Below are 19,347 nucleotides of genomic sequence, written 5' to 3' on the forward strand. Positions count from 1 at the left end.
CATTTGAGGACATTATTCAGGCCTTTTTATTTCCATATTCACACACAGGAATTCAGAATATTATCTGATGTTGCACACCAGTTGTTGCTTCCCTCATTCTCTATTACATGTATCCATGAATAAGGAGTTTGTTTGGTTTTTCCTCCAGCTTTCCGCTGTGCACTATTACCCCAGTTTTGCTCTACATTTCCTTGGGTGGGCACACGTCTGTTTTTTTCACCTTAGTCTTAGAGAAAATTATTTCTGACTAAGAGATGGAGGGGGAACAACACATTTCTATCCTACCTTTGAACCTGGCATATGTGCACACTGCAACCCGGTTTGGTTCTCATATGCCCAAGCCACAGTCAAAACTCTGTTTCCGCTTCCTTTAACGACGGCACGAAGAGTCCTCAATGTCTGTGGTCGCTTTATTGAGATATTCAATAAGTGATATTTGAGTATTATTGAACTAGAGGCTTTCATGTTGGTTTACATGTGCAAATGTGGATTCTGCCAACAATTCAGTCCCCTATGATACAAAGTAATTTATTCAAGGCCAATACCACATTGCAAGGCCAATGGTTATCATAGTGTGTTAAAAGAAAGACTATATGTCCCTCTTCTATTATTTTTGACCCGTATTCCATTTTATTATAAACTGTTGTGGGGCTCCAGCTTCCATCCTCGCCTTGACATCCCTCTAAACAACACGACTGCGCTGCTCGTCTTTTTCCTCGTAACTCAATACTGGCCCGAGTACAAGTACAAACTTTTACACATGCAGGTGTGCATACACCAGACCACACACACACAAACACACACACACTCGCACAAAAGCACACAAGCACACACACAAACCAAGCAGTGTGCATTTGCTCCTTCTTTAAAAAGGTTGTCAGAGCATATCACATCAGCTAAGCCGGGCCTGCATGCCTCGGAAAGTGGAAGGAGGGTCAGGGATAGATACTCGTCCTCCTTCCAAAACAAGACCTTCAGCCAAATAAACAAATTAGCAAAGAGACACAAGTGTGGGTTTATGACTATTTGTTCAATTTTATATAGAAAAAGAGAGAGAGAGAAGGTAAGAGACAGAGGGAAGACAGAAAAAAGGGGGGGTGAAATCCCCCTTTTCTTCAAGTACAATGTCATTTCCTGGGGGATATTCGACCACAAAGACCAGAGACAAGGGTTGTTGTGGAGCTACACGCCAAAGGGTACGAAGACAGAGAGAGACATTTTGGCGAGTGCAGAGGGGTGAAAGAGAGGGCTAACCAGAATGTTCTAGTCCTCCCATGGTATGTTGACAATTCCTTAAGCAGCGTGAGGAAATTGCTTTCTCTGACGTGAGGAGGAGATTTGATAATTGGGGGCTTGCAGAAAGAAACAGGAGCTATGGGAGTGCCTTTTATACACCGAGTTGTTTGTATATGTGTCGTGTACATGCATTTAGAGTATCCCACATATTAGAGCCTTGCAAATGGGTTCCGGAAAGAGACTGCCCTTCAATAATATTCACTGCTGACAGTTAAGCTATGAACTGTGGGTTGAGGCAGCCAGTCAAAAGAGGGCCAGCCAGAGCTTGGGGCTGATGTATGGTAAAGTACAGCAGAGGCAGACTCACCTTCTTCTTGCTGCAGTAGATTTGCCATTTCTTCTCATCAGGCAGAGCGAACATGGCCTCCCTGTTCTTATCAGTCAGGTCCAGCTCATCCTACAACAAGAAGGGAGGTTGTTTTATCGACACAGGAAAAATTATACATTCAACAAAAAAAACTGAACAAACAAACAAAATAGTTGAGGACCATTTTAAGTAATTACAACAGCAGTTTCCAGACATAATCTCCAGAAAAAATATTTCAGACATTTTTCAGTGTTTGTTTTTTAGAAGAGTAGACGCAAGAGATTGTCCGATTCCGACACGTTCCAAACACCCAGAAACCCCTTGTACAGGAGTGGTATTTGGGTTGAACATGTAGGAGGCACGACAGGACAAAAATCAAATGTTTTTGTTTACAGTACATAAACACTGCTGTCAGATATTACCACCTTAAGGTCTCAAATCACATTGTCTTTCCAATTTGACATCTTCATCAGCGTCTTCTACGTGTACAACATTTCTTTTTCAAAATGCTGACACTTTACAACGGGACTGGCAGGAAAAGTTCTTGAAAATGTTGGCTGAAACTAACTCAGACATTTGCATTCTCACATACAGTGAGTATGTCTAAATACAGCTTATGAGAGAAGAGAAGATAATATAACTATCCCTCAGTCCATGTTGTTTTCTTGTCCCTGCAGCAATACAGACAAATAAATGACTACAGATGACCAGGGGAGTGAAGTTTACACAGTGTCATTTGATTGTCCACCCTTCCCACTGCCTAACCAGGGACCGGTCTCCACAGACTACAGAGGAGTGTTTTGATATTCACCCTGCTGCTCGTCTCAATTCTTCAGCTTGGTACAAGGAGCCTCCTGCACCTTTTGAAATGCATATGAACCCAGGAAATGAGTCTCTGTGTGCCAGAAAGGAAAAGTGTATTCTTGGGAGAGAGAAATGGATAAACCAGGGTAGAAAAAAAGAGATGCATTGATAAAAAACGAGGAAGGTGTTGAATAAAGGAGAGAAAATAAGCTATGAGGTTCTGGAAATGGATATGCACAAAAACATAGTGGAGAGGGTGAGATGCTAGAGCACCCGAGCATTGTGTACAAGCTCACACTAATCTCATCATAATGGTTTTGCTACCATGACGTCAGCCAGAAGTGCTGGGCCCCCAGGGCCCCCCAGAGTGAAGATGGCTACCGGTGCCAGAGCTGGGGCCCCTCAAAGCCGGCCAGTAGATTCACAGGATTTGTTTTCAGCCATTCAGCTGGACAGGGTGGGCTAAGGTGGCCCACATTCCAAGTGTCTGACACTACACTGTGAAGAATGACATCATCTCTCACCCAGTCCTTTCAATGGGACAGCCAGTAGCAGCTTTACAGTGGTTTGGAAAAAAAGGCTAAAATTCCAAGGGTGTGAACTTCATGGAGGCTAATGCGGACAGAAACCACTATAAAGCTTTGGACTCTTTGATTTAAAAACGTTTCATCTTAACTCTCTTTTCACTGATTGTCTGTGACTCACGAACCGAGCCGATCATCCGGAGTCTACGTTAACTTACCATAATGGCTGCTGTGTATGTGACACCGTATGGTCTTGAGCATTGACTTCACATAAAGATGGACATGTCTACTCTCTTGAAGCCAAAGTGTCTTGATTACCCTCTAGGGGCTGGCTGCAGTATAGCTTATGAATACCATCTTCTCCATGCTATTGATTCAACAAGGACCAAAAGCACAAATAAAATGAATCGTTCTCAAAGATGGTGTCTAGTGTCTGTTTTAGAGTTTTTATCACAGTGTTTTTTCAGGAAGTTTAGTGTTAATTATTTGATACAGTAAAAATGGGGTGAAACCTTATTATAGACAGCTGAGACTGACACACGATTGGTTATGTGTGTGTGTACGGGCGGGCACTCTCTACTCTATCCTCCAATTGCTACTGCACAGTCTGGCTCCAAATGAGAAAGATGGCCGCATTCATATCTAGGATACTTTGTCTTCATTTCTGGATACTGGGAGGCAGTGGAGACACGTCATGCATCTTTATATACAGTCTGTACGTTCTTGACTGTCAAGAAGGAAACCAGTCGCCACGTGCCGACTGAACATCATCACTCTCTGCACTTCAATCATTACAGATTTCAGATTTGGCCTGGATCTCAATCCTTTCTCCACATCCTCCAGCTTGGAAACAGAGGACTCAAAGCGACCTCGTCTCTGGCCTGTGGCCTGCTCGCTGGGTCAAAGCCCTCCCATATAAGCTGCTGCTGTTTGGAGGAGCTGATATTGAGAGCTGGTGGGGAAATCAGTGAGATTGAGACCCTCTGGATTTGAACCAGATGGGAGCTGAGCCCGGTAGCTGATCTCCACGCTTCACGTTCTCTCTGTCCAACAACCCCTCAAGCCTCTCAATTTAAGGTCTTATATGGTGGGGGAGTTATGTGAGGAGGCAATATACGTCAGCAATGAAATAGAGGATTTAAGATGTTTTTTTAAAAGAATTCCATTTAGAAATGGATACATAATTACATAAGTTGTATTAATAGAATGTTGTCACAATCAAGAACAAAATCAAAGAGGAGAAAACAGGAAAGGAGTGGCAGGGTGGACTATGGCCTAATGCATGTTGAGGGCTCAAAATGAGGACTGCCTGTTTCACTTAGTTATTTTCAAAAAGAAGAGGCACCAGTTTGAATCAGAGAGGATGGAAAAGAGAGATGAAGTCGGGGATGAGGACATTGGGTGGGTGGAGGAATGTTCCTGTCATGCCAGCCAGAGGACTTTTTACTTTTCACTTTTCCAGTTATGCAATATCTTCCACCTTCTATCCCTGCTTCCCCCCCCACGCCATCAAAACCTTGCTCCAATACCACATCCGTGTCACATGGTCTGTCCTCACGACCGTAGCAACACCCAAAAAAACACCCGCTCCCTCTCGGTTTTCCAAAACAAAACAAAACCACTTTGCTGCGTAAAACCCTTCCCTTGATGTGCCCCCGTCCTCCTACAGCAGCACGCTCCAGTTGGGAATTCACATAAACCAAAGCTAATATTGTTACACCTGTTGCTCCAGAGGGGGAAAAAACACACATACCTAAGGCTCCTGAACCCTTTCTTTCATATTTCATACAGCACTGCCTATCGAATAATATTACAAATTAAAAAGGGTGTCGTGGCTGTGAGTCTGTGACTGTCACGTCCGCTCCAGACTCACTGACCTTCTCTGTCGCTCAATTTCCTGTTTCTGGAGACGGGCGGGCTACATCAGCTGAGCTGGGATAATAGAAAAGATGTGGTGGAGAGAGATGGAGTTTGGAAAGCAATACTTATAGATTTAGTCTCCAGATTAATTCTGTGTGAGAAGCTTTAATGAATTAATACAATATAAAAGACTTTATGAATTTATTGTCATACTCTCCATTGATTGGTACATATTGGAACCTTGTTTATTAGAAATTGTAATTTTGTATGTATTTATTCCTATTTGCCCCCTCTTGCTCACTGGGATCTTTGTGTACTTAGCAATTATATGGCACTTTAACTGTTCATGCATGAACTGTAACTGAATCATTTAAAAAACAACTTAATAACCAACCATTCATTTCCCCCAGTCTCTCCTCTTTGGCGTCATCTCTGTTTATTAAATAGATTCCTAAATTCCAAGCAAAAGCCCACATTCTGAATTTGGGCCCACTTGAGTTCTTTCCATATGAATTCCTGAAAACACTACACTACATCTATAATTCATGCACAAACAAGAGACTGATCCATCTTCTCTAGTTGCTCTTGGAATCAGAGAAAATATGTGTATTGGCGAAAGTGATATTTTAATCCTCCACATGCCAACATTTATCTTTGACCTGAGATCTTACAGGTGAAAGTTAGCGTATTTTAAAAATACATGAACATAATGAAGTATATCACCCCTATCTGATTATGCTATGAATCATACCTAATATGGCTAAATACTTCTTCAGTTGACATAACAGGAGTCGATGACAAAACATCGATAAATTAAACATGTGAATCTACACCACATGCAAAGATTGTTATGGTAAAAAGTGTTGAGTTGCAATGAAACATGGGAGTGCTGTTCAGACTACAGATCTACTCCAGATCTGTTTGGGTGGATGGTACTTCAAGTTTAAAAGGACCTTTGTTGTCATGGTTACAATAATAACACACAGTTAAGGTTGTGGACCAGTCATGGGTAAAACACACCCTGATCATATTAAACTCTTGGGTTTTCAGTTGGACCCATTCATCTGGCTCAAGCACCTCCCAACTCAGACATTGACGCTCTTCTATTGCATCACGTGGCCCGACACCACTATTGGTCGTAACCAGATGCTTACACTCAAAACCTATGGGGTCATTTTTTCAGGAAGGACAATTTTTCTTTAAAGGCTGACAAAAATATGCGCTAGATAAACAGGGTGTCACCGAATGACTAAAGGTGAGATTGCTGAGTATCACCATCGCTGAATTTAAAGTGTGTGGTCCATGAATGACAGCCTTTAGCATGCATATGCAATTATGATGTGGCGTTTCAACACAGAATATGAATGTCGATAAATTATGTGAAGTGTCACAGCCCTAGCTGGGAGGGTCAGTGTGGCACACATTATACTATATACACACACACACACACACACACACATATATAAGTATAAATACACACAAGTATCCTGCAGGAGTCTCTTGAAGAGACAGGAAGGCAGAGGAAAGACAGGCAAGTTGGCAGGAAGTCATATGAGGCCTCAAGGGGACCCACAGGAAGCTGTAGCTTCCATTATTGACCCAAACGAGATTCAATCAGTGTGTGTTTGCCAAAGTCAGGCTCTGAATCATTGGCCACAACCAAAAAAAGACAGACTTCTTATTCTGACGATATGGTGAGAACGAATTTAGCTACTTAACATCACCCGACAAATCACAAACAAACGCACGGTGGCTGCTCTCAAACTACTTTGCAGCGTTCAGATGAGTCAGAGTATCCTCTCTTTGATGAGTCAGCCATTAGCCGCTGCTAACCTACTGCATCTTTGTCCCTTCAAATAGGTTTGACTGTAAGTCATTGAGGACAGTGAGAGCTGGCGTCTACACATAGTTCAGACAAGAATATTACAAATGGAAAAGAGGGAGGTGGGAACAAGAAAGAGAGGGTGCACCCCAGGGTGTACACTGGAGGAAACCCACTCCCAATGAGGCAGAGGGTGGAGAACATTTCCATTCCCTCTTGTTACGCCACACATTGATTTGCGTCCGGCTTGAGAGTCACACTGAAGGGAACATTAGTATGAGATTTATGTTTTAAAGAGTCCAGTTTTCCTGGAAACACAAGTGGAGGTTTCAAATGAGAGTATAATTTTACCTTCGCAGCTTTGAGATCGTAATTTACGTGCTTCTAAAAACAGCGCCGGGGAGTTATATGGAGTGGAAGCTATGAGAGGTTGTGGCGCACAGATGCAGTGCCTGACACTGGACAGCTGGACCAGGGCCCAGAGTGGTTGGATTAAAACTGTCCCAAATAACGAGACAGAGAAAAGAAGAACAAGGCTCCCACATAGAGAAATAGATAAAGCAGATAGAAAAAGAGGGCAGAGCAACACTCATTCATATGATATCTGCCAGTACTTTACTTGCCAAATGTTGGCTCAATAGACCCGACTCAGTTGTGCCAGTTTGGCTTCATATGCTGTACATTATAACTTCTCTCCTTTCAACTTGGTGCAGAGGGTAAAAGACCGGGTCTTCCCTTTACCTAATAAGAGAAACACATGGATGCATTTGCTGCATTTTACTGCATGCAAACAAATAATGCCATACAGATGCTGAGTGAGGCTCGGCATATTTCCATTTACAACTACAATCTAAACTGAGCCACTAAGCTTCTTTATCTGTTGCAATGTCTTCTTATGCATTTGCTTTTCTTCAGAGGAACTGTTTCGTTGAGTTCAGACCCCTGTGTCAAATGTGTTGACAACATAGACTGTACATAAAGATGGACAATGCCTCTCTACTTCCTCCCACTATCCAGAGCCAGAGTCTGTGGAGTAGTGATCAGGGGAGGGATCTGTGGTATTAAAGTGTTGACAAATCATGAGGCTAAGCTGTCAATCATTACATCCCTCACTGTTTACTTAGCATCATATAAATAAACTTATCAAAATAAACACACAAACAATAACATATGATGTGTGCTTTCACTTTTTTAGTTTGGTCCATGTCCAATCTGTAGACAAGGTGGAGGTTGGGTTTATGACCTAACCTGCAGCAAACCGAAAGGACGCTTTGTTTTCACTTTTGGGGAGCTTGTTGTTTATATACAGTGGTTAGCACAGATATTTGTATATTCTACGGTATGTTGATCTTTCCATTGAGGGTTGTTTATTGCCATGAGTTGAAACTAGTAAATGCTCATCTAGTTGTCCCCAAGCAACCTCAATCTTTGGTTTCTCTTTGAGAAACAAATACTGCGTTCGGTTTACCAAACTGCCACCAGTGCAAAACGTTGCCAAGTAACTGAGCAGAACCCACTTTTTAATTACCAACATATGAGAGCGACTCCACATCTGATGATGAAATGTTATTAGCATGGAATTGCTTCGACTAACAAGATAAAGCTGTCATCGTTCTTGAAGCACGGCCAAACTTCACACATGTTGTATATATAAATATCAACTGTGCGTGCAAGCCTTGAAACACGGGTGGAAAGAAACTGCAGCACTCAGATCTGAGGAACAGACTCCCGAACTGCGGCACATTTGCATCTGACCGCAGAATTTCCTGATAGCAAATGTTTAGTTTAATTGATACGATCCATTAGCCCCTCTGATGTGGTGATTCTTCATTGTGTCCAAATCAGGGGCGATTGCTTCCAGGTTCATTTCCATGGGTTTGTGGAGTTCATTACCAGGCAGAAGGCTTTCATATGGTTTACGACAGACTTGGAAGCGTGTTTATTCCTCAGACGTTCTCTAGGATGAGATGCTTATTCTGGAATATTAGGTTATATATGCAAGTTAAAGACCAAAGACGACAAGTAATCTCTTTTGCATTATTACATTCGTTATATAATGATTATATATTCATCGCCATGGCAATATGCCTGTGTTATGTTCACCTCTATATTATCCAAAGTAGGTTATCCGCTGAACAAGCGCAAGGGAGAGACGCATCAAATCACATGTTCCATTTACTATTCCAAGCACCAGCAAAGAGCAGGGAGGCAAGTTACAGCTAAGGATTTTCTGGCTCACAATTTTACATATAATATTCCTGAGACAAGTCTTTTCCTCCACAAACAGTGTAAGATGAGTGCGCTCCGTGGAGTCTCTAGACACAGTGGAAGACCCCATTATGGACCTGAGGACACGTGGAGGTGGTTTACTCCTCCGTCTGGCCCAGATCTGTCGCTCCCACAACAGAGGCTCCATTGAGTCTCATTCTCCTCCTCAGAAAAAGGCTTTCATAACAATAATCCCCATCCGCCATTTCCATGGAAACACACCATGTTATGTTATTTCCTATTTTTTTCTTAATTCCCTCCCCTGTGGTGCAGGTCCTTGCCTCTCTCATCTACCCTGCTTGCATTACAAGCAGTGTGTCCAGACTGTGTGACTGCCGTGGTCTGCATGTACAGATACTTGGAGACATGGTCACATATGTCAGCATGTCGGCTGGAGGATCAATAAAACAGATGTGGAGAACCAATGGCTTGGCCAGATGACCATCGTTAGGTAGAAGTTGTTCGGTCGTCCAATCAAAGCAGACATGAGTCAAACTGTCACAGGTTGAGTGATCATCTCACTGGAACATCACAATTTATTTTTCCAACTTTCTAGCATGATATTTTAACTAGAGCCTGACCAATACTGGATTTTTTTGGGCCGATGGTGAAACTGATTTAATGTCGTAATAAAAGTCTAATTTATTCTTCTATATAGGTTGTTGGTCTATTTGACGTGGAAGAGAATAGGTTTTGATGTAATGTATTTTTAACCATTTCAAAAGTGACCCCAAGCATAATTTTCTTCAACTCAGCTCCCCCACAACCCTCAAAGGATAAGCGTTATAGATAATGGATGGATGAATCTTTTTCTGCATTGTGTTTGGAAAATTATATCGTAAACAACAATTCAATGATTGTCAACTATCTGCCAATAAAAATGGCCAACAATATAATGGTCAGGCTCTAATTTTTACTTTTAAATGTTACATTTAATGCCGGAATTCCACAGTTGAGCAAACACAAGATGAAGCCCAACCAAGACATTGCTCCAAAGACTCTCTAAGCTCGAGAGCGACGCTGTCAGATGCAGCCGTCCAACAGCCATCTTCAGAATAATCTATTCACAACATGTGCAAGGGCCCAGATCCAGCAAGAAAATGCCAAATCCTCTGTCTCTCTAGGGCCGAAAAGCTGCAAGTCAAGACGTTTTGAAATCAGGGACGAATCCTCTCTGCTCTGCTTCTTCCTTAGCTCATGCATCTGTGTAAACTCCATCGCATGCTCCGATATTTACCTCAGAATAAGCTGTGGGTCATTTGGTCCTCTCAACCGTGAGGACTGCCGTAATTTGTGTAAGCGCTTCCATATGAAAAACATGTTTCTGTTTATTACAGCAATACACTGACTCTGTGAGCTTTCTGAAAGTTTTCTCCATATCAAAACCAGATTCATCTAAGTTCATCTCTGCACAGACACAAAAGGGCATCAAGTGGGTCAAATAGCAACCCGCAGGTCCTTCAGAACTAAGCTTTGGAACAGCTTAAGGAGCATTATGTCATTCCAGTCGAAGAGTACTGATTAAGGCAATTAATGTTTGATTGCTACAATCCTACCATTTAATGTTCTCTAATCAAGCCTATAAATTTGTTGGAACTTCCTATGCTTAATGGCTGGTGTGTTAGCAGGGAGTATAAAAAGATTGCAAACAGCTAATTTAGGGTCAAATTGGGTTATTTAGATGGAAAAGGGGGAAATGCTCATTTGGGGAAAATCTGCATTGATAAGAATAAATAATTTCCTATTATATGGAATTTCACTTAATCTCTTGAGTTGATTTTGACAGTTTTTAAAGTGATGTATCCTGCAGGCAGTGAAGTTCGACATCCACAGAGACTTAAACTCATATGGGTCAGAGGCTTTCCTGTAACAGTGCCGCTGAAAGTAATGTTGAGAGAGACGGAGACAGAAAGAAGCTGGAAATCTGAGATTGCGGGAGAACGACAGAAACACTGTGATGCAGACGGACAGGTCTGAAAAACACCAAGAGACAGACACTGAAAAAACAGAGACAGAAACAGCAAAGCCCTGTTCTTCCAGCAAACCAAGAACCAGCTTGCATGGCAGCTGAAACCCACAGAGGACTTCTCCGTTCTGACAGCTGTGCCCTGATCCCTCGGCACACCATGGACACATGCCAACACAGACAAGCCAGTTTGGCACCGCAACAGACCAACAACCTTTGCTAACAAGTGTGTTCTGTGCATGAGATGGGAACCGTATGAAGAGGATGGGCTGCTTGTAGGGCGATAGATGAGCTCCTGAATTAGTTTAATGGAGTGTAAGTGGTGGGGTTTGGTTGGATTGGCCTCACCCAACCATCAAGACGCCGTCTGCATTACCCAATCCCTTCCAATTCCTGTCGCTAATCCTGTTTAGTCGGGACAATGAGTGACACGCAAGGGAAATAGTTGGGCTACTCTGCATTAGTGTAGAAAAAAAAGAAGAAAAAACTCCAAGAACTATAATGTGCCAATACACGGCTATGAGCCAACTTCATATATTTTTCCTCTGGTTTTCCCTTTTTTATAAAAATGAGTCACCTAAATTAGTTTGTTAAATAACAGATTAATTTAAATTCCAATGATGACAGGTGCAGTACATATAGACATAAAACAAACAAAGAACTTTATCTGGTTACCTGTTTACATTGAAGTTAGACTGTTTGCACGATTATGCAAAAAGGGTGGGTTATAAGCCAAGGAAGAACCCGTTAACTTTTGAAGTGGATTGCGAGATAGAGTGTTAGCCTTGGCAGAGGGAATCGCTCTCTGGTTTCTATTGCATGAAGAGGGTGCCTAGATGTTTGAAAAGTGATGCTTTTGTTTGATTTGATTCTGATCCATTACTGAAATAACTGAAGGGTTTATGGGTCCAAAGCTTAAAACCAATAAGTCACAGCGTCATCATAAATCAAATTCCCGAAATGTTTTTGTTTTAAAGGAATATTCACTCATTATCTCCTCACCCTTATGCCGAAGGGGTCAGTAATTGAGTGCACAACACACTGCTGGAGATTCAGGGGTAAACAGTGCTGCAGCCACATCCACTTCAATTGAAGGAATAAGTGAACAATCATCAGTCGTAAAAAAACAACAGAAGCTCAACAAGTGTTTTGTGGAATCAAACCCTTAACCTGCCCCTACATCGGCACAGGGTTGAGTAGATAATGACAGAAATTTCATTTCTGGACGAACTATCCCTTTAAGACGAATGAAGTCCAGGCCTAGCGGTTTTAGCTATGCATTTATATTATGTCGTGTCTACTCACCACCAATTCCGAGAAACGTGCATGCAGCTCCTCAGCGAGTGGCATGGGGGCGCTGAACTCCAGCAGTTGTAAGGGAACAGTGTCCTTCAAGTTGATCTCTGGGGGCTCGCTGGTGCCGAAGCAGCACAGGAAGCCCAGGCCCGGCCGCGTCCTCTTCCTGGGGGGCATGATGGCTGTGGTGACACACGTGGCAGTGGTGGCGCTGGACCAGGATGGTAAAGGAAGGGGCCAAGGGCAGGGATGGGGAGTGGAGAGGAGGACGAGCCTGCTATCTAGGGGGCATGATCTGGAAAGGAGAGGAGAAAGAGAGAAACATGTTACTCAGAGGAAATGCAATCGGACCCATGATTGATATGCCAAGTATTATTAAGAATTACTTGCAATGATTTAGACATGAATGTTTAATGTCAGAATGCATTACACTTCCATGCGCAGCACAACAGAGATTCAAAGTCAGGTCGATGATTCCTTGGAATGAATTATTTGCAGTGCACAGGAAGCAAAGCAATTTACGTTTCCAGCACCCGCAGTTTGTTTGGAAGAAATACAGGAACATGAGCAGCAACAGCCAACCAGGCCAAACAAAAGGAAAACTGCTCCCTCAAGAATCTTCATCAACAGAAAATAACAAGCAGCAAGACGTTACAGTACTGGAAATGGAAAGTGCGCAGCAAAAATCCTCTGTCAATGAGGGCCTACCAATACAGATGACACTAAATTCTACAGGAAGGAAGTAGCAAGTGCAAGACTGTTAACACCTGGTCCTTTCTGGTCCTTTGTCCCCTTATATTGTGTCTATATTTATGTGCCAGGGGTAGAGATGTTCTTGCTGTGAGACCAGAGAGAACAGAGACGGCAGCATCATATCCTTGTCTTGACATCGGTCGCTCTTGTGCCTCGACAAAGAAACCTCTTGTCCGTGAGGTACAATGGTGCCCTGCAGTGTGTGTGTGTGTCTGTGTGTGTTGTTTATGTAGAAACGCTGTGAGAGCTGCCCCAGCAGTGTCCTCACTCCCAGAAGCTGTATATGTGTTTGTGTAATGAATGACACCCACTGCAACAGCTGAATGGGCCAAGACACCCAGGAGGATTTCCTCGGTGCTACCGAAGGGATATGGGTGGTCTTCACTGTATGAACAATACACCCTCTACACTAGATTACGTCCTATCGGGCATACACCCACTTACAGAATGTGACCGTACACCCACAATGGCTGGCACAGATGCCAAAGCTCTTCTTTATGCAACAGATTTCCGCATTTGTGAATGAATGGACTTCAAGCCTGTTATGCTAATACCATGGACGTGGAACATCAAGCAGAAAGATTTCACCAAGATATAAATTTTGGATCCATTTATGTTTGATACAATGATAGAATAAAAACACGTATAGATTTTAAAAACAGCAAATGCAAAATGTTATGCCTCGTCTGATATGGGGACATAATCGAACGAGCATTAAGTAATGGCTGGAGCTTTGCACTCGTCAGCTTAATGAGACTGCAAAGGTTTACGACTTCAGTTTCCACATGAAGCCACAATCTACTACATCTTGACTGAGCACAGCTCTCCGCCATCGCTCTGTCACACGCTTGTTCGGCGTAGGAGTTCTCACTACGCCGTCTAAAAATAGCCGGATGTTAAATTCTTTATGAACGAGCCGGGCCCTCAGCAGCAACTTAAAGGGGGGGGAAGCGAAGAGAGAAAACACCACATTTCCATTTTGCCATCTCTTCTTTTGCTCATTTGCTTTTTCCGCTTCCTTGAATCTGCCATCCCACTTAAGGCGGTATAGACGCAGAGCGCTGCACAGCTACAAACCAACTGGAGGGTATGCTAAATGAAAAGCAACCACAGTTTTCTTTGGTATTTTTTTGGAATAAGGGAAATTCTTGTGCAACTACCAGTGAACTTATTTTGTATTCTAACTTAAATTATTCTGTATCATCACCTTCAAACACGGGGACTGTTTCATGGGCATTGCGTCAGTGTGCTGAATGTCACTTATAGCTTGTGCGGCATCTTGTATATGTGTGTGGCGGTTATTCAATACTGCACCAGCGTGTGTCTTAATAGCCGAGGTGACAATCCCTGAATAAAGCCAACCCCCCCGGGATGAAAAAAAGAGCTGTGCACATTTCCTGTGAAAAGTCTGAGTCTCCAATTCTCTGCAATAGACCTCATATAAGTTTTGGGTGAAGATAGGAATGTATTTTTGTTAAGAATGAGGATTTTAAATCTAGTCCACTATCTGTTGCTATATGAACATGAAAGGGGTGATTTAAGACGGACTACTCTGCAGCAATGTGGTGTGTTATATTGGGTGTGTGCGGTCATCTTACCCAACAAGTTTACACTTGTTTCTCATTGACTTATTTGTGATACAATTATGTCTCACCTAGTGTTACGTGGTTCGACAACGGTCACAGTTTTAAGATTTTGCAAAAATATTTCCTATCCAGTTGGTTCTCCTACAGAGGCATATAGTGGTAATAATCAAAGATGTGAAGGGTGTTGCGCTCGAACAAGTTGTAGAGATTCTGCATTAACTTTTATAAAACCAGATGTTCCCGAGCATGGCACGGATGAGAAGTCACTGTGGTGGGTCAGTGGGAGAGAAGAAACAGTAAAGCACTGTAAAACAACGATATGACAGAATAGATGAAGCTTACTCCAAAGGGAGGTAACTTATGGATATGCCCCCCCCACCCCATACATTTACACTTGAAAAAAGTTCTGTACTCGTGCCATTAACAGTGACAGTGTTTCATCATCTTTATTGCTATAAGATAAAGTATAAGCTGGTGCCAAATCTTTATGCTGGTGATTTCTTTGTGGACAGCTGGTGCAGCCTAATGGAAAAGAGGCCGCTCTGCAGGGGTTTTAAAGCTATTCAGCAGAATATACAACCTAAACCTCCTGTCCAGTGTGTGTATATACGCCTGAGTGTGTGTGTGTGCGTGTGTGAGTGTGTGTGTGTGTGTGTGAGCTTCTATCTTCACTCTCCCACAGAGCCCCACATGCGGCCAGTCCTCACTCAACACCACCTCTGGTGGCCTGCGTCCAGTCAATGCCAATGGAAAGTAGGCCAAAGAACTGAGAAGTATAAACACTGAAATATAGTAATATAGTGTATACAGGGAAATAAGAGGAAGTAAGAACAGTATTAAGTTTGTGCATATGTAACCTTTATCATAGTCTTTTTGGTGGAGTCACTATCCAAACACAACCCCAAATGACCATGTCCCCTGCCATATGTGGCCGCTCTTATCTGCCATCCTGTCATCCCCCTCTCTCTCCGATTTACTGTCATCCCTCATTATTCCTCTTTCTTGTCTCCATCCACCCCCCTCTGACAGTAACATCTGTCATTCTCCTTGCCACCTCCCCCTATCATCTTCATTCCCCATTTTCTAATTCTTTTCTCCCTTCCCTAAAGGGCACTCATGGTTTTCCTGGTCAAGAAATTGTACTTCCTTTCTGTCGTCTTCATTAATGGAAAGGAGACTAAAAAATTAAATCTAAACTAACTTTAAATAAACACAAATATAATGCAAATGAGTTAGGTAAGAGAACCATTTCTTAACTGGCAACGGCCTGGCCTAGTGACTCAGCACAGCTGCCTTCTTGCCATCACAATCATTAATGGAAAGGAGACTAAAAAATTAAATCTAAACTAACTTTAAATAAACACAAATATAATGCAATGGAGTTAGGTAAGAGTACCATTTCTTAGCTGGCAACGGCCTGGCCTAGGCACAGCTTCCTTCTTGCCATCACAGTCGGTGCCAGGTTAAGTGCAATCTTGCAATAAAAGAGAGCAAACCCAAAACCTGTGCTCAACAGCCCTATCACTAAAGTTGCATTAGAGCTCTAAATCCTACACTTAAATACTGGGAGAATTAATAAGGTCAAGAAACTGCTCCAAAATATAACCTCCCCATACAATGACTATGTTTACATGGACTGCAATATTGTGATATTTACCCAATTATGGCATGGTTTCAATAAGATACTGCCATGTAAACAGTATTTTCAGATTTCCTTCATCTAAACCAGGTAATACTAGGAATACGCCATTAGGACATGTGAAGTATCTTGTGCCCTATTTGGATAAATGCGATGACACATGGGTGGAAACAGGATGGAAAATTCAAAAGGAGTTGTAGCTTTTGCTATAGTAGAAGGAAAAAATGGTATCGTAAAACATCCAACGTCATGGCATTCTAGACGTAATTGCACGAGTCATACTTGGGCTATCAATTACCATATATTCTGTAAAAGAGACTTCATCACAAGGTTCTGGTAAAGCATGTTTTCAGTCAACACACATGATTTGCTGAACACATGTGCACTCACAGACACACACAGACTTATTTTCCCCTGCTCATCACTGGCTAACAGATGTACGTATGATGACATTATCAGCTGCAGGAAAAGGGACCATCACTTGAGGAGTGAAAGTTCGCAGACTTCTATAGGCTAACGCTTATTAAAACCATCCTCGTGCATGTCACACTGGGAGATGCAGGAGGAAGTGGGCAGACATTTGTCAATGCTAACTGCTTATAATGACAGACGAGAATCTCTGTGAAGGCACACATTCAGATAAGTCCCTGGTTACATGCAGTCGCCACAAACACACTGCATTTTGTGTGCACAGCCACACAATGTCGCATGCTCACAGGTTTCAAGATTCGGACACACCCACAGTCAGATGTGAGCACACACCAGTGTTGTCAGACTCACACTTACTCAAGAGCCCTGAAGCAGAGAGAGGAGCCTGCAGGCTGCTCCGTGTTTGAAGAGTGTGCAGAGCAGCCGAGTACAGAAAGAGAGACAGGGAAATGAGAAGGAGGCAAAGGAGGGAGGCAGGGATAAAAGGAGATACTGCTGCCACTTCTCATTCAGCCCACTACCTCATCGCTTCATCCCCAGCGCCGGGAAGTAGGTCAGTGGAGGAGGAGGAGGAGGAGATGGGGGCGGCAGTGAGGAGGGAAAGGCTGCTGCTGCTGCTGATGTGTGTACGTGAGTGTGTACAGGCAAAAGACAGCAGAATAGACTGAAGGAATAATACAGCAATGTGCAGATCAGCCTCTCAAACATCTGTGCCTGTGTAATTTCAATACTCTCCCCAACATCTGCCAAAAGAAAGCAATGCTTTTAGAACCAAATACAGAATCGGATAGAAATTGAGCGCCTGTGTTTCCCCAATCCCTCCTGAATACATGCACTACACTTAAAACACAATACACACACATGGGATAAAAATAACCCTACATCATCCATCCACCATCTCTCCACTACTTTTCTATCCAGCGCACTATCCTCCTTGTTTCTCCTCCAACTACAGCTAGCTTGCTTTCTGCTCTAGCTCACCTTTCAATCTGTCCTCCCCGCCTTACCTTCGCCATTCAAACTACTTTTCTCATCTTTTAATAATACACGGATGGATAAATGCATCCTGGCTCTTTTTGACCAAATGCTGCCAGCTGGATTCAGACATGGAAAGAAAGGAAGTCAAGAAAAATAAGAAGCAATTATAAAACAAGTAGAGAACACAGACAAGAGGCACCAGATAAAAGATTAGATCCTTCACGACAATTATGTTTTGTTTCAGGGTCCCACAAGTGGGAACCATTCCTCAATGGTGCTGGATAATGGAGGAGGGCACAGGCAGGCTAACATAACCACCTGGCAACGGAGATGGGGCAGCAGTGCTACACTGCCTGCCAGAGTGCATGGTGAGGGTGGGCTCACAACTGGTTGAGCCAATACCAGTGTCGAATGTCAAAACAAGCACCAGACCACAATAATCCTTAAGATATCAGGCTTTGTTGATATGGTAACACCTATGAAAACATTGGAACAGCAGGTGCATTTTAATTATAGCGCTACCAGTGTCATTCAGGTGAATTAAAAAAACACTGCCTAAGGAGCTTATCTGTAAGAAAGAAGAGCAAATTGCAATTCTGTTAGTTGTGTACATCCTCAAATAAACTCTCCATTAAGGCAAGTCGGGAGTAGGATCCTCAATCCTCATTTCCTCAAATTATAACAGGTAACACTGGATGAAAAACACAATATAATAGTAATACCCTGACCGTTTTTTGGATCAAAAACCTCTTTTACTGGCAAACATGAGTCCCTGTACAGGATTTTTGGTAACTGAAGACAAAAGTCCTCTGGAGATGCCAACATTCAGGATAAACTTGCCCGAAAAAGATCTCAACTGTCTCGTTTTGGCACATCTCCCCATATTTTAGGTAGCCATGGTTGTGTACTGGAATGTAAAGATCTCATGTGTCCTTTGACTGGGAAGTGAACTACTCACACTCATTAATTTGACATAAAGTTGCTATTCAACCCAGCCATTGGACACACTGGAGACATGCCAGCCTTTGGATAGTGTTGCCCCAGACATGCCCTCTCCAACATGCCCTCCCTTTCTACTGACTGCCTGTCTGTCCAATGAATAATGGACCTTCTCTTCAATTATTTTTCCTCCCTGCAAAACCACTGGCTTTGGGCCAATCACCTGGGACCCTGAAAAAAAACATTCTCTCATGGATCCCATAGGATCCTTGGCCCACCCACAATCATGCTTCTTCCTTGGGGAGGCCATGTACACATCATACATCTTACCCTGTTAGGGTCAGAGGCCACACTGGACTGCTAATCAGTTACTCTGACACACACAGTCGTACAAACACACACGTAATTGTTTGTCTCACACTAATTAAATCATTGTATTCATTGAATACTTCTTCAGTCGCCAGGGCTAGCACCATGAGATTGATGTTAATAAATACAATATGTGATTGGTCTGAAACAACTGACATGACTAATAGACAAACTACATAGTCAATCATATTGATATAAACACGTAAAACGCACTGTGCAATAGAAACACACACATGGAATCCTATCCGATGACATCACCCATCTATTCCAGCTCAGTTCGCCGTGGTTAACAGTGAGTTACAACCTTAACTGACAAATGACCAGAGCTGATATCATTTCACACTACATTTGCATGTGATGCATTCCTGCACTCCTTCTAAAGCACACACACTCCGGTCGGGAGATTTCATGAGAAACTGTCTGTCTTCCCAACATGGCCTATACTGGCTTCCCTGTGCAGACCTGGACAATGGGCCAGAGGATTTGGCTTGGACAATTCTGCTATGGCCTG

At 42.8% G+C, this 19,347-nt stretch overlaps 1 protein-coding gene across 1 annotated transcript in view; it reads right to left on the reverse strand.

The window, feature by feature from the left end:
* daam2 (dishevelled associated activator of morphogenesis 2) overlaps positions 1–19,347 on the reverse strand; it is a 77,399-nt gene that overhangs the window by 51,707 nt on the left and 6,345 nt on the right. The window contains exons 2-3 of the mRNA XM_061083281.1: positions 12,153–12,438; positions 1,604–1,693 (exon numbers count right to left, since the gene is read on the reverse strand). Of these exons, the coding sequence (XP_060939264.1) occupies positions 1,604–1,693; positions 12,153–12,320 (258 nt within the window). The 5' untranslated portion in view covers positions 12,321–12,438. The remainder of the gene's footprint in view (positions 1–1,603; positions 1,694–12,152; positions 12,439–19,347) is intronic.

This window comes from Limanda limanda, chromosome 12 (genome assembly GCF_963576545.1).
Source record: "Limanda limanda chromosome 12, fLimLim1.1, whole genome shotgun sequence".
In the NCBI taxonomy this organism is placed as follows: domain Eukaryota; kingdom Metazoa; phylum Chordata; class Actinopteri; order Pleuronectiformes; family Pleuronectidae; genus Limanda; species Limanda limanda.